The sequence below is a fragment of the Corvus kubaryi genome, unplaced genomic scaffold (genome assembly GCF_017639235.1).
Source record: "Corvus kubaryi isolate FWS band 111438036 unplaced genomic scaffold, C.kubaryi_AGA036_p1.0 37187, whole genome shotgun sequence".
In the NCBI taxonomy this organism is placed as follows: domain Eukaryota; kingdom Metazoa; phylum Chordata; class Aves; order Passeriformes; family Corvidae; genus Corvus; species Corvus kubaryi.
Window position 1 is genome coordinate 377717 of NW_024581053.1, and position 13986 is coordinate 391702.

Here is a 13986-nt window from a genome sequence, read left to right on the forward strand (position 1 = left end):
CGGGAGCGGATGACCAGCGGGCAGGGCCCGGCAGTGGCCGGCAGAGCGCCGGGAGCGGATGACCAGCGGGCAGAGCCCGGTCACGTGACAGCGGCCGGCCAGGACGGCAGCGATTCAGGGGCGGAGCTGCTGCTGCCGTTTCTCGCTTTCCATTGGTCCGCTCGAATCACGTGGCGAAGGGGGCGGGCCGACCGCGGGCATTTCTCGCCTCCCATTGGCTGCGCCGCGTCAGGCGGGGCAGGGGCGCTGGCGCTGATTGGCGGCGGGGCGGGTGCGCGCGGATGTGGGCGCTGGTGCGGGTGCTGCCGCCGGGCCGCGGGCTCGTGTGGCGGCGGGCGGGGAGCGGCGCCGGGCTCGGCATCGCGCTCAGGGCCGGCTCCCGCGGCTGGGCCATGTCCGAGGGGCCCTCGGCGGCGCGGCCGGCGCGGCGGCCCAAGGACGTGCCCCGGCACGTGTGGGCCCGCGAGCGGCGGCGGAACGCGGGCACGGGCCTGGCGGGGCCCAACACGGTGTACGTGCAGGTGGTGGCGGCCGGGAGCCGCGACGCGGGGGCCGCCGTGTATGTGTTCTCCGAGTTCAACCGGTGAGTGCGGCGCTGGGGTCGGCACCGGCAGCGGAGCTCCCCGTTGGGCCTGCCCTGACGCCCCTTTCCCCCCAGGTATCTGTTCAACTGCGGCGAGGGCACGCAGCGCGCCATGCAGGAGCACAAGTAAGTGGGACAGCGAAGGGGGGACACGCCGGGGCGGGACCGGCCCCTGCTCACCCCCGTCTGCCCCGCAGGCTGAAGATCTCCCACCTGGACAGCATCTTCCTCAGCCGCGTGTCCTGGGCCAACGTCGGGGGGCTGCCAGGTGAGTGCGGGGAGCCCGCAGCGGCTCTCGGGCCGGGCGCGGTCACTTTGCGAGTGCCCGGTGCGGCGTGCGGGGGTGTTTTAGACAGCGGTGGGCACGGCGGCATCGCTCTCCCAGGGCTGGGCTGCACGTGGGGCTCTGCGGTGCTTCCCGCTGCTCTGTGGGCTCTGCGACAGTGCAGACACGTGGTGGGACAGGCTCTGCCTGTCCAGCGTGCCTGGCTTCAGCTTCCCAAAATCTCCTGCAGCAGAAGGTGTTGCCAGCAGGGAGCTGTTTGTGAGTTAGGCTGGTTTGAGTCCAAAGGAACATGCAAAAGTTTGTGGCCACCACTGTCCTCAGTGCAGGATGAGGTTAGAACAGGTGGCTATGGATCTTGTCCATTAAAATTCTGGAAATCTCCAAGAAAAGGAGGAGGTCAACGATCTGTTCAGGATGAGGTTAGAACAGGTGGCTATGGATCTTGGCCATTAAAATTCTGGAAATCTCCAAGAAAAGGAGGAGGTCAACGATCTGTTCAGGATGAAGTTAGAACAGGTGGCTATGGATCTTGTCCATTAAAATTCTGGAAATCTCCAAGAAAAGGAGAAGGTTAACAATCTGTTCAGGTGTATGAAGATGTGTAGATATTTTCTTTATCTGCAGAGGTGAGTGACTTGTTGAAACTGCCACAAAGCTGAGGCAGAACTGAATTTAGGTCTGAGTTCAGTTCTGGCCTTTGTGGAGCGGCCAAGCACTCCTGAACAGAGAGGGATCTTTCTTTTGGGATATACCAGTGGTTGCTAGGGCTGTGAAAAGCTGTTTCTCTGCTTGCTTTTAGGTATGATTCTCACACTGAAGGCTATAGGGCTTCAGAGGTGCGTGTTCCTGGGGCCACCAAAGCTGGTAAGTATGGCAAGATGCAGAAGGGAGAGCAAAGCCTGAAAATGCTAAAGCTCAGCCTGGAACTGGGAGAGCTGGTGGCAAAGGGAATCTTTGTGCAGGTGTGAAATGCTGGTCTGAGTCAGTGTCAGCCCAAAGGGCTGGCTTCAAAATCCAAATCTCTTCAGTTACAGGACAGCAGAAGTCTTCTGCTCCTGTCCTGTAGTCCTGTATCCTGATAAATCAGCTTTTGGGAGAAGGGAGAATCTTTGTTCCCTTGTCTGCTCCCTCCCCATTTTGTATTAATAGAAGCTCAGTCTCTGACCTCCTGTTCAATGTGGTCCTTGCCAGCCTAATGCCGCCGGAAATTTGCAATCCTCAGCATTGTTTTATTTCCTTGCAGTTTCTGCTGACTAATTACATGGACGGAAGGGGTGGGGACAGTGGTTCTTTCTCTTTCTAAGGGCTCAGTGACTGGCAGAGCTGCCCAGATTTGTCTGCCTGGGTGTTGAACCTTTGCCTTCCCTGAGAAGTGTCTGTAGCTGCTGGAAGTGGTGCCTGTCATGGTGCACTGCTTGTGCCACCTCCTGAGACGTTGTCTCTTTTCCAGCAAAACTACTTGAAAGCCATTCGCCTCTTTCCCGGGCCCCTCAAGAGGATGGATTTAGGTACGTGGGGCAGGGATGTGTAGCAAAGGAACTTGTAACTTTTTGTTTCATCTGTAGCCAGGCTTGCATTGATCTGTAACAGCTTCCGCCTCCGCTTTGGGTCCGCTCTGAGGATGTTTTAAACGTGTTTTGTTCTGATACACTGTTCAAACCCCTCACAACAGTGTTTCCAGCTCTGTTTCTGCTCAGGGGCTGCAGGGCTGGCTGATACTGACAGCATTTGGTTTTAAAACGCTGTGAAGGCACTTTGCTTCCAGAGTCGGCCAGTGAATTTGCTCGCTGTCGTATCACGGACTGCTCCCTGCGGATGATGAGCTTTTAAAATTTGAATTATTCATTGGGGTTTGTAGTTGGGCGGAGAAAGGGAAGGGGAACATTCAGCAGGTTGTGTTTAAGAAAGGAAAAGACACTTTTCTGATTTATATTCTTGAAGAGTGTGACTCTCTGCTTAGGCACTTGTTAATGGTGGTTTTTGATCTCTTCCCAGCTGTGCAGTTGCACACAGAGCCTGAGTACAAGGATGAGACCATGACTGTCTGCCAAATACCTCTGACAGGTGAGCTCGTGGTGCTGCAGAGAGGCAGGGGAAGCTCCTGCTCAGTAAGCACAGTGAAGGTTCAAGGAGCAGCTTCTGTTTGCCAGCCTGAGTAAGCAGAGGTTCAGGAGAAGGATCTCATTTAAATAACAAGACCTGCTGAGTCAGGGCCTTGGCTTGTTCCTTTAGGTGTGGGTGGATGGAATGACTTGTGAAACATCCCTGGATTTGGCTTTCTCAGCCAGCTGAGTTCTTCCTGCTGGAAACTGTGATACTGAGGGTGCAGCACAGAGTTTAACAGTTTGGGGAGAAGGACTTGGATGAGGGATGGCTCCTGAAATAAATAATTGGAGTATGCAAGTGCAGGCTACACTGGGGGGAGCAGCTCTGTATTCTGCTGCAATTCAGACCTGACTGTCATGGAAGGGGGAATGCTGCTCCTGCTTTTCTTATCTGTTGCTTCTGATTGAGTGATCTTTGTCTGCTTTTATTGGATTTGGGACAGGAAAATCACTGGCTGCTGAAAGTACATTCCCCCAGAGTCCTGGAGCATCTCCCCAAGGTGGAAATAGCCCCAAAGGGGACACAGGGCCTGGATCCCCGAGAGCTGCACAGCAAAGCTTGGAGGAAGGAAAGGGAAAAGAAAGCCCAAAGAAGACAGGTGAAACACATGGAATGGCCTTCTCAACTTTAATGAGATGAAGCCAAATTAAGGATAGGAGTTTGTCCTCTGAGCCATTTGCTCTCTGAAAGTGAGGTCTGTGGAGAAGCTCAGCTGGAAGATTCCATGGAGCACAAAGTGTTCTGGTACTTTGGAAGTTGATGGAGAACTTAAAAGGCCTAGAAATTGGACATGATTGGTGCTTGGGTGTGATTAGTCCCTGTAGTAGTTTGCTTCTGGCTGGGGTGGATGCTCCAACCTTTGTAATTTAATTACAGGTGGATGCTGGGCTGATTATTTTTCAGTCTTGGGCTTTAGTTTGGCTTCTTGTATCTAAAGCCATGGGCTCTCTGGCCTTGGGTGTTCATAACATTTTGCTGCTTGGGCTCCAAGTTAACTGGATAATGTTCCTGTTAATGCTTTAGCAAATTTTGGCACATACTGGTTTTAAGAAAAGTGATAGTGAGTGATGATTTTTAGTAGTTTTGTTTTCTTTTACAGGTGATGAGCAGAAGTGTGCTAGGAGGCATCCTGATCTGGTGACGGCTTTTCTGTGTAAAGTAAGCTTGGGCAGAGTCTCTAAACCAACACAGAACAGATTAGAGAACAGAACAGGGTATTTCAGTGGGAAGGGACATGCAGTGATCATCTATGCCCACAGGATGGGTTGGGTTGGAAGAGACCTTAGGGATAATCTCATTCCATGCCCCCATGGGCAGGGACACCTTCTACAAGACCAGGTTGCTCCAAGCCCTATCCAACCGGGCCTTGGACACTTCCCCACCCAGTCCAACTGCCTGGCCACTTTAGGCTGGCCAAAATTTAAAACCTATTAATAAGGGCATTGTCCAGACATCTCTTAAACATGGGCAGGCTTGGGGCATTGGCCACCCTCTGTAGGGAAATACTTCCTAACATCACTCGCTGCAGGGATTTAACTGGAGACAGCATTTTCAAGTAGGGCTTTGAAGCTCTAATGTGTTTCTGCTTTTCAAGTGTCAGAGTTGCAGCAGCATGAGTAGGAATGAGTAAAACTGGAGGCGTTTTTTAGAATCCAGCAGTGGTTCTGAGTGTACAGGTTCCATTCTTGCTTAACCCTCAGGGCAGGGCAGGCTGTTGTGCTTGCTTGGCTAAAGAGGGGAGCAAGAAGCAGCAGCAGGAGCCTGGAAAGCAGGCAGTCTAGAAAAACCTATTTGGGGTAAATTGGAGCAGTGGCTGTGGAACTGAAGAGGGAAAAAACCATTCCCTTGATTTGTGGAGAAAGTCTTAACGTGGCGGTACATGGATCTTGTTTCCTGTCCGTGTTGATTTGGGTGATGATTGTGTTTAACTCTTTGCAGATTCACCCAAGGAAGGGGAAGTTCCTAGCAGCTAAAGCGCAGGAGATGGGCCTGCCAGTGTGAGTATGAGAGCCCAGCGTGGGGCACGGGGCAGCAGCAGGCACCTGGCTGTTGGCAAGCTAAATATTTGTGTGGCCTTGTTTTCAGGGGAACTCCAGCCATCCTTCCCATAATTACAGCTCTCAAAAATGGGGAGAGCATCACTTTTGAAGGCAGAGAGGTAAGATGTGTTTGTGCTTCTGTGTGGCTTTGCCACTCTCCCTCCTTCACTGGGCTCCCAGGGTGACAGGCTTTTGTGCAGAATGCTTTGCCTACCAGTACGTCCTGGGACTGTCCCAGCTCCAGGTTGTTGCTGAGTGTGGCATGTCGGGCTGTTGGGGTGGTGATCATGGGAATGAACTCCTGTGTGGGTATGGCTGGGTGTTTGCTGTTTGGCAGAGCTGCTTCATCTTCCCTTCCCAAAACTGATACAGGTCTAGGAGTGAGTTAGTGGAGTTAATACCTGAATTTTTTAAGTCTGGGTGTTGAATGCCTGTGTAGCCATCACTCCCTCCTTACCTTGTTTGCACCTCTGACACCAAAAGAAACTCAACAGTTCTGGGGCACAGAGTCTGACTCTCTCAAACACTGGAGTGAGAGGCAGAGCCAGCTCTGGCTGTGGCCCAGGGGATCTGCAAGTGAAGATCCTGACCTGGGAGACAGGATCAGCACATCTTTGTATCACAAGAATTTCATAGAGCCTTTTTTTTTTCCGTAAACATGCTTTTGCTACCATCTGAATTCTGTCATGGGAACTTGGAAACTGCTAAAATTCCCCTCCTCAGGTTAGGTTGTGGTTTCTCCAAGGCCAGGGTTGGGATTTGCTGTTACACAGCAAAATGCAAATGTGTGTAATGAGAGCAGAAAGGGCCCAAGAGCTGCCCTGGCTGGGTGTACTGAGCATTGAGAGGGGCTGCTGGGTCTGTCCAGCTGAAGGAGTCTGACACAGAGGTGCAGGAAGGGCTGTGAGTCCAGGCTGGTTGTGGTGTGACCGCTGTGTATCTGCCTGCAGCTCTTCCCTGAGGAGCTGTGCACCCCCACTGACCCTGGCCCAGTGTTCCTGGTGCTGGAGTGTCCTCATGAGGGCTTTGTGGATGCTGTCTGTGAAAACGAGACCTTCCGAAGGTAGGGCTGGGGCACCTGGAATGTTTGAGTGCTGAGCTTTGCCCAAGAGAAGCTCTTCTTGTAGTCTGAATGTGCTGTTTCTCATGGCTGATATCTGAGCTCTTTGGCACTGATGCAAGAAAGGATTGGTGGTGCATTTTGAAGCTTTTAGGAAAGGCAAGACCTGTGGGGTTCTGTGGCTGCCATGGGCCTGTTTTCCCTCAGGGCTCTCCAGAGCAGGAATGTGCCCTGGTGTCTGCCTGGGGAGCAGTGGAGGCTGCTGCTTCCCTGGCTGCTGGAAGCCTGGGCTGCACATAACAACTCTGTTGGGCTTGTGCAGAAGCATTTGGGCTCCTGGAGGCTCTGCAGATGTTGTTGTTGATGGAGAAGAGGAACTGGCCTGTGGGGTACAGTAGAGGGTCAGCAAATGGTGGCCCTGAGCCTCCTGCTTTTGGTGATGCAGAGCCTGGAGCTCCTGGGCTGTTCTCTGCAGATGCCTGCTCTGCCTGCCCCAGGGGGCTTCTGTGGTAGCACCAAAGTGGGAGAGGGGAGGGGATGTCCAAGGACATGGACTGGAGCAGAGATGTTCTTTTTGTTGGAATGTGTCCCAGGTACCAGGAGGGAGTTCCTGAGCACCAGGTGGCCTTGGTCATTCACATGACTCCCGAGTCAGTGCTTCGAGATGGCCGCTACCAGCAGTGGATGGAGAGGTACGTGGGCCTGTGGCCCCTGGGTTCCTGTCTCTGTGGGCAGCAGCCTGTTCTGGTGGTGCACGTTTGTTCCAAAGTCAAAAGAGCTCTAAAAAGAGGGCTCTGCTGGCTCAGGTGAGATTTTTAGCTCAGGTGTGAACATGTGTGCAGTGCTAATGTGGGGCTGAAGCTGTTGTGCATTATTGTCCTCTGACAGGTTCGGGCCTGGCACTCAGCACTTGGTGCTCAATGAAAACTCCTCTGCTGTGCACAACCCACGCAGCTACAAGATCCAAACTCAGCTGAACCTCATCCACCCAGAGATCTTCCCTCTGCTCACCACCTACCAGAGCAAGGTAATGCAGGCCCTCCTTGCCCCTGTGCCTCGTGCCCTGAGCAAAGGCCATGTCTCACGTCACCCTCCTCCCACAGGAAGCAGAGGCTGCTTGCCCTGTGCCCATCGTGCGAGGGGAGTGCCTCCTGAAATACCACCTCAGGCCTCAGCAGGAGTGGCAGAGGTCAGTGGGAATCTTTTTCTTCCCAGGTTTTGGGTGTTGGCTTGAAGCAGCTCTTCAGTGAGGGCGGGCACTGTGTCAGGATCCCCTGCAGATCCTTTCTGGTGGCAGTCTCGAGGATGGTGTCCCTATCCCTGAAAGGCTCAGACAAGGTGTAGCACGTGGATGAGTGAACCACTGAAAACACCACCTGGCCAGTGGTTTGGAGTTCTGTTTCTGTCCCTTGCTCCTGTAGCCTTGTGGTCCTTTGTCCTTTGCTTTGACTCATGCTGTGCACCCAGCTGTGGCTGTGGCAGAGCAGATCGGGGCAGGGAGAGAGGTTTTGGGGAGCCCAGTGAAAGTCTTACCATCTGAAGACCTAGAAAGCCTGCCATTAGAGCTGAAAGCTCCAGGTGGTTAAACAGTTGCTGCCTTTGCTCCTGGTGGGCAAATGGATGAAGCTACACAGGTCCAGGCACCACAGGGGGCAAGGGGATTTCAGCCACCATGGCTCAGATTTCTGGCTTTGTTGGGCACAACAGGAGGATGCAGGTGCCAAGAAGAGTTTAACTTTCTCTGATAAGGTATCTGGAGGCCTGTAGTACTGCACGTGCTCTGAAGCAGGCCCAGGATACAGGTCTCTTAATTTTCCAGCAATGCCTGAATCCCTTTAGGTGGCTGCTCCTCTTCCAGGAGCCTCTGTGCTGCCTTGCAGTGCCCTCTAGTGCCTAGCAGCTCTGGATGGGATGAAGTGCTATTGCAGGAGTGTCTCCACTTGGGTGGAATGATCATTCTGTGCCTGGCTCAGTCCAACCAGGCCTTTTTGGCACACACCACACTTGTGGATGTGCCTTCTCCAACCCCTCAAAATGGAAAGAGCATTTGTCCCTTTGTTCTAAGGCTGTTTTGTCACAGGAATTTGGCACTTTGCTCTGGAAAGGGCTGTTTCAGTTCCTACCTTGCCCCACCCTGATAATGGCCTGTTCTTGCAGAGATGCTGTGACTGTCTGTGATCCTGACGCGTTTGTTAGTGAAGCCTTGGATCTCCCTGACTTCCAGACCCGTGTGAAGGAGTGCAAAGAGAGCCTGTCTGCTGTACCAGGTATGGATCAGCACCTTAGCTTGGATCAGTGGGATGGAAAATAGGAGCTCTTGGTGACCCACTGCTTCAGAGCCCAGATGAAGCTGTGAAGTGCTGGGGCTTGTTCTGCCTTCCCTTGTAAACCTCATGCTGAGGGGGGCAAAAATGACTGTGCTGGACATGTTGGCTCTTGAGTTACTGGGCTGGTGAATTAACTGGTGTCTGACCAGGCAGTGTGTGGAGAACATTTGCTTACAAATCCTTGTTGTCTGTTTTCTCTAGGAAATGCGGGTGCTTATCCTGAGATTGTGTTCTTGGGAACAGGATCTGCAATTCCAATGAAAATCCGCAATGTCAGCTCCACGCTGGTGAACACCAGGTAAACCCCAGTGCTCTCTGATCTCTGCCTTCCAAACCAAAAGATGCCCCTCCCTGCATGGCCCTGCTCAGAGCTCCTACAGTGGCTGCTAAATATCTCTGTCACCTCTCACTAGTGCTACCCGCTCCCTGCTGCTGGACTGTGGAGAAGGAACCTTTGGACAGCTCTGCCGCCACTACGGAGAGCAAGTTGACCAAGTGCTGTGTAACCTGGTGGCTGTGTTTGTGTCCCACATGCACACGGATCATCATTCGGTGGGTTCAGTGTGTGGGAAGGGGCAGGGGCTCTGTGCAGCTGTGCTCTGAACCTTGGGGCTCAGCTGTAGCTCCAGCTGATGAATGTGGGCTGCCCTGCTCTGCATTCCTCTCTGCGTTCATTCCCCAGGCACTGCTCAATCTGTCTGTGGTTCTAATCCCCTCTCCCTTCTTGTTTGTTCTGACTCTGGGCTTGCTGAGCTGTGGTAGCTCTGTTGCCACTGACTCCCCAGACACTTCTGACTGCCCTTGGTGTCTCCTTTGTTCCCTTTGCAGGGGCTGGTGAATATCCTGATGGAGCGAAGGAGAGCTTTTGTAAGTAGCACTGGTGTTTCTCTGCTCCTGAACTTGGCTTGGGGTGAGGGGAGGGGAACTTCAGAGTAGTGGAGAAGCACCAGCCTTTCTCTAGCATTTCTCCTCTCTGATTTGGTGTACACCTGATACTGATTTTTTTTCCCTACTTTTGCTTTTGCAGGCAGCCCTTGGTCAGGATTTCAGCCCTCTGTTTCTGGTAGCACCTGAGCAGATCATGCCTTGGCTGCACGAGTACCACAATAACTGTGAGGAGATTCTTGGAGACATCAAGTGAGTGTTTTGTGTGGAGAAATGTCCTTGGTCCTTATTCAAGGCAAGCCCTTGTCATCCATTCCCCCACCCCTTTGTTGGAGGTGATTCTGACTCCTTCCACTGCCTGTAGAACAAGGATGTGCAGTTTGCAGAGGGCAGGATAGGGTTTGTTATTCAGTGGTGCTGCTTAATAGAGGTTTACATGCAGGCTTCCCTTTTCCATAGGGCAAGTAGAAGAAAGAGTATTTGATAGTGGGGACAGTGATTGGATGAGTTACTGGGGCACCAATGAAAGCAAGAGGTAAAACAGACAGATCACTGAACTGAGAATGAGAAGCAGGAGAAATCAGCTGCTTAAAGAGAAGATCAGGTTTTATTTTGTAGCTGTCCTTAATTATCTCTTCTTCCCTCCCTCGCAGAATGATTCCTTCTCAGTCTCTTGTGAAAGGCTGTGAGAACATCAGACCCAAAGCCAAGGAGTTTGTGAGCTCTCTCTTAGAGAGCTACGACCTGGCTGAGGTGAGTTCCCGAGCTGGGGGCTCTGTGGCTGGAGGGGACCTGGGGTCTAACACTTGTATCCTTGTTCAGTTTCAGACCTGTGAAGTCCAACACTGTAAAAATGCTTTTGCATGTTCAGTGATCCACAAGTCTGGCTGGAAAGTAGTTTATTCTGGTGATACAATGCCCTGCATGGCCTTAGTACAAATGGGTAGGTAACAAAACCCTCTGCTTGAAGAATCTCTTGGAGAAAGGTCTCCATCTGTCAGTACCCGAAGTGGGCACTCCCAAACTTTTGGTGCTGTGTCTGCCACGCAGCGAGGGGCTGAGGAGGGACAGGAGGGCTCCTGGAGAGGCAGTTGGGCTGCTCAGTCTTCAGCTGAAGATTGAATGTGATTCTTTGTGCAGGTAAAAATGCCAACCTGCTGATCCACGAAGCCACGCTGGAAGATGGCATGGAAAAAGAAGCTATAGAGAAGACCCACAGGTGGGGTGTGTTCTGCTGTCTGTCCCTGTTCAGAAGGGGAAGCTGCACAGCTGGGTGTAGCCCTTGAAGCTGATGGTGAGGGGCCCAAGTCGTGTCAAAGGTTCTGGTGTGCGTAGAGCTCTTCTACACTGGAGCTGATGTGTTGGTCATTGCAGCAGCTCTGAAACCACCTCAGCTCCTCTCAACATCCCCCAAAAGAAACGGGGAAAGCTTTCAAGCAGACAGTGGTAACTCTACAAATAGACCAGCCCAAGGGAAAGGCCCTCTGCATGGTTACATCTTGGGACTAAGCTCAGGGGGTAGAAGGGTCCTCTTACCCCCACAGCTCACTGAGAGCACTGCAGCCAGGGATTCCATGTGCTGCTCCCAGCAAACGTGGGAGACCAAGAGCAGCTGCTTGGAATTCCCTGTGAGTCACAGTGCAAGAGCTGGGCCTGTTGACACCCCTGGGACAAGTGCCTGTCCCCAGTTTGTGGAGCTTTTAAATGCAAGGCTCCAACAATTACAGCTGCTTTCCCTCGTTCAGGGTTGTGTGGAAGTTGCAGGCTGCCCCATGCTCAGCAGGTGTGAGGTCACTTGGTGTGGTGTGACCCTGGGTGCAGAGCAGCAGTACCTGCCAGCCTGGCTGTGACCAGGGTGTGTTCCATTTGCAGCACGACCTCCCAGGCCATCCAGACTGGGATGAAGATGAATGCAGAGTTCATCATGCTCAATCACTTCAGTCAGAGATACGCCAAGATCCCGCTGTTCAGCGAAGACTTCAGCGAGAAGGTTGGCATTGCCTTTGACCACATGAGGGTAAGTTGGGAGCTGGGCGCCAGGCCTGGGAATGGTGTCAGGGTTACTTTGGGATGCTCATTAATTAAATGCTCCTCTTGTGCTTTATCAATACTCCATCTCCTGAAGAGCAGGCTCTGAAACAGCTCCTTCAACTGCTGGCAGCAGATACCCTGTGCCACCCTTTCCTCACACTGGTGTGAGACAGGCGCTGATGGCCCTTGAATCCAGCTCTTAACACCCTGGGTACTTGCCTCATGTCACCTCAAGTGTGTGCTTGCTACTCCCAGCCAAAAAAACTAATATTGCTTCCATTCCCATCCCAACTGATGAGCTGCTCCAGTGGCTTTCTGCAGCAGACATCTGGGAGACAAAAGCTGGCTGAAGGCACCTGTGGCAGTGAGGGCAGCTCACTGTCACTCAGAATTTGTACTGGGTCACAGCATTCCTGGGAAGAAAACCTCAATAACTCGTTGAGGTCAGGGCTGCTCTGTGCACACAGAGAGGGGCAGTGCCCTGCTGTCTGCACAGGCTGAAGGCAAGGGGGGGAGCAAGGGAATCAAACAGCAGTTGTCACGCAGGAGCTCCTGTGCTTCTGTTCCAGGTACGTTTCGGTGACTTCCCGGCCATCCCGAAGCTGATCCCGCCCCTGAAGGCTTTGTTTGCAGATGACATCGTGGAGATGGAGGAGCGCAAGGAGAAGAGGGAGCTGCGGCTGCTGAAGGAGACTGCCCTGGTGCTGGACAAACTGACCAGGGGGGACAGCACGGAGGCAGCGTGCCAGAAACGGAAACAAGCCAAGAACCATCAGGAAGTGCCAGACAAGAAGCTTAAAACAGTCAACTGAGAGAGACAAGGCTGGGAGTGCTGTGCTCTGAGAGAGAAGCCTGGCTCTCCGCAGGCCCCGGGAGCGCGCGGTGCTGCCGGCGCTGCGGGAAAGGGGCTGGCCTGGGCATCTGGGTTTGCTTGGTCATCATGGATCTCCCTGGGCTGCAGCTCCAGTGGGTTGTCAGTAGCACTGGTCCTTGTGGAGACAGGATCTGCCCACACAGCTCCTGTTCTGGGGCCTCACCAGTCCATGGGGTGTTTCTTCTTTTAACCAAAAATTCTTCTCTCTGAACTGTTTTAATTTAACATGTATGTAACAGCAGCAGGTGTGACCTTTGCAAGAGATCAGGTGTGAGGGGCCGTGGGTTTGCCAGAAGAAGGTGAGCTGGTCTCAGAGATGGGGGGCATAACCAGCTATCAGAACCCAGGTGATAGGAGGAAAATTAACAGTAAAATGTTAGGGGTTTAGGTTAAATTAGGGGTGAGAATACATCTGTACATCGGTGTTCCCATTTTATTTTGGTTTTCTCTGCTGATTTTTTGTTTCAAGAGATCAGCTTTCCAAACCCTTTATTTAGAATCTGAATAAACCGCTCGCCATCCTCCAGAAAGCTGTGTTGTGTATGGATTGCTAATGAGGAGACAAAAACCTGGATTTCTCTGGAGAATGACCTTGCCTGGCTGATTCAGCACTGGAGTAAAGACCAAGATCTTGCCCATCGGGTGTGGATCATGCTGGAGCCTCGTGGCTGTTTCATGCCAGCACAAGCCTCTCTGCCTTGTTACCCTCAGGACAGGAGTTTTGCTCACCAGCCCAAGCTGGCAGTAACGGGATCTTGAATGGCTCTGGATCAGATGGCTGGGAGTTTCCTCGAGCATATTCCAGTTCTGGATGCAGGGACGCTGGCAAAGCAGGCAGAGAGGGGGAAGTCTGTGGTTAAGAGTTTTTCTGAGGCTCTTTGTGGGTCAACTTTGCTTCTTCCCTTGCTGCTGCTGCCACTGCCTGTGTTCAGAAGCAGGAGGGCAGTTCTGTGCTATTTCAATTAAGGAATTCATTTTTAAAGAGAACTTGAAGACACTCAGGCCCTGCTCAGGAGATGATACTTGCACACAAGTGAAGACTTAAGACTTCATTTTAAGTTAATGGGAAATTAAGAAGCAGACTGTCAGCAAAGCATCTTTTGATGATGAGCTGTGCTTTAATGTTATGCTTGGCTAGAGCAGAGATAGGGGAATTGACACATCTCTGTCCTCCAGAAAAGCTCTGCTCGGCTTTTATGAATAGCAGGGGACTGGGGAAAAACAAAATGTTCCTGTTACTGTACAGGTAGAGGCAGGAACAGGCTGTGGTGCCCCAGGGGAGGACCTGGTTACTGCTGGGGTGACACGAGCAGCCCTGGGCCTGCACAGAGGATCCGTGTGCTGCTTTTCATGGAATTAAAGAAGGGTCTTTTATTTGGAGAACAGTGAACTGCTTCTCCCAGAAGGAATTAATAAAATAGAAATGCAGCGGCGGCAGGAGCCCACAGCACCCAAGTTCCAGCGTCAGGTGGGTTGATGCAGGTACGGCGGTGTCGGGAACGGCAGGCGGGGCTGAGGGACAGGACCTGCCTGTGCCCGCTGTGGAAAAATTCCCCCGGGCTGCACTCCGAGCTTCCCGCGGAGCGAGCCGGCCTGGGAGCTCGCTTCCGGGGCTGCACCAGCGGTGCTGGGATGAGGGACACCAACTGGAACAGCAGGAGCGAGGCGGCAGCGCTGGGACCGCCCTCGCATCCCAGCGGGACACGGGAGCGGCTCCCAGGAGTCCCCCGGGCAACGGCGGCGCCTCCTGGCAAACACTGGCCGGAGCCGCGCGGATGGAGCCCGAGGGGGCGGC

At 53.0% G+C, this 13986-nt stretch overlaps 2 protein-coding genes across 3 annotated transcripts in view; both read left to right on the forward strand.

Moving 5' to 3' along the window:
• The first annotated feature begins 311 nt into the window (after positions 1 to 311).
• Positions 312 to 12721, forward strand: ELAC2 (elaC ribonuclease Z 2). Of its 2 annotated transcripts, XM_042022082.1 has the most exons (24): positions 370 to 583; positions 659 to 709; positions 781 to 851; positions 1669 to 1733; positions 2320 to 2377; positions 2865 to 2933; positions 3418 to 3573; positions 4075 to 4133; positions 4914 to 4972; positions 5061 to 5133; positions 5965 to 6077; positions 6668 to 6766; positions 6963 to 7101; positions 7178 to 7263; positions 8232 to 8341; positions 8603 to 8699; positions 8815 to 8953; positions 9230 to 9268; positions 9429 to 9538; positions 9940 to 10039; positions 10109 to 10229; positions 10427 to 10505; positions 11159 to 11303; positions 11887 to 12721. In XM_042022082.1, the coding sequence occupies exons 1-24, from the start codon at positions 393 to 395 to the stop codon at positions 12127 to 12129; spliced, it is 2472 nt and encodes an 823-aa protein (XP_041878016.1). In that variant the 5' UTR covers positions 370 to 392; the 3' UTR covers positions 12130 to 12721. The 2 variants fall into 2 exon arrangements, with proteins under 2 accessions (XP_041878018.1, XP_041878016.1); XM_042022084.1 differs by lacking the exon at positions 3418 to 3573 and having other exon boundaries at positions 312 to 583.
• A 946-nt stretch (positions 12722 to 13667) lies between these two features.
• LOC121661669 (dynein heavy chain 9, axonemal-like) overlaps positions 13668 to 13986 on the forward strand; it is a 10810-nt gene continuing 10491 nt past the window's right edge. Inside the window, exon 1 of the mRNA XM_042022085.1 lies at positions 13668 to 13941. Coding sequence (XP_041878019.1) covers positions 13668 to 13941 — 274 coding nt within the window. The remainder of the gene's footprint in view (positions 13942 to 13986) is intronic.

What these genes read in the sequence shown, in the direction of transcription:
- ELAC2 (XM_042022082.1), top strand. Translation starts at nt 393, where the DNA reads ATGTCCGAGGGGCCCTCGGCGGCGCGGCCGGCGCGGCGGCCCAAGGAC. An exon ending in CAACGTCGGGGGGCTGCCAG is followed by an intron (nt 852 to 1,668) that starts GTGAGTGCGGGG and finishes GCTTGCTTTTAG; the next exon opens with GTATGATTCTCACACTGAAG. An exon ending in AGAAAGCCCAAAGAAGACAG is followed by an intron (nt 3,574 to 4,074) that starts GTGAAACACATG and finishes TTTCTTTTACAG; the next exon opens with GTGATGAGCAGAAGTGTGCT.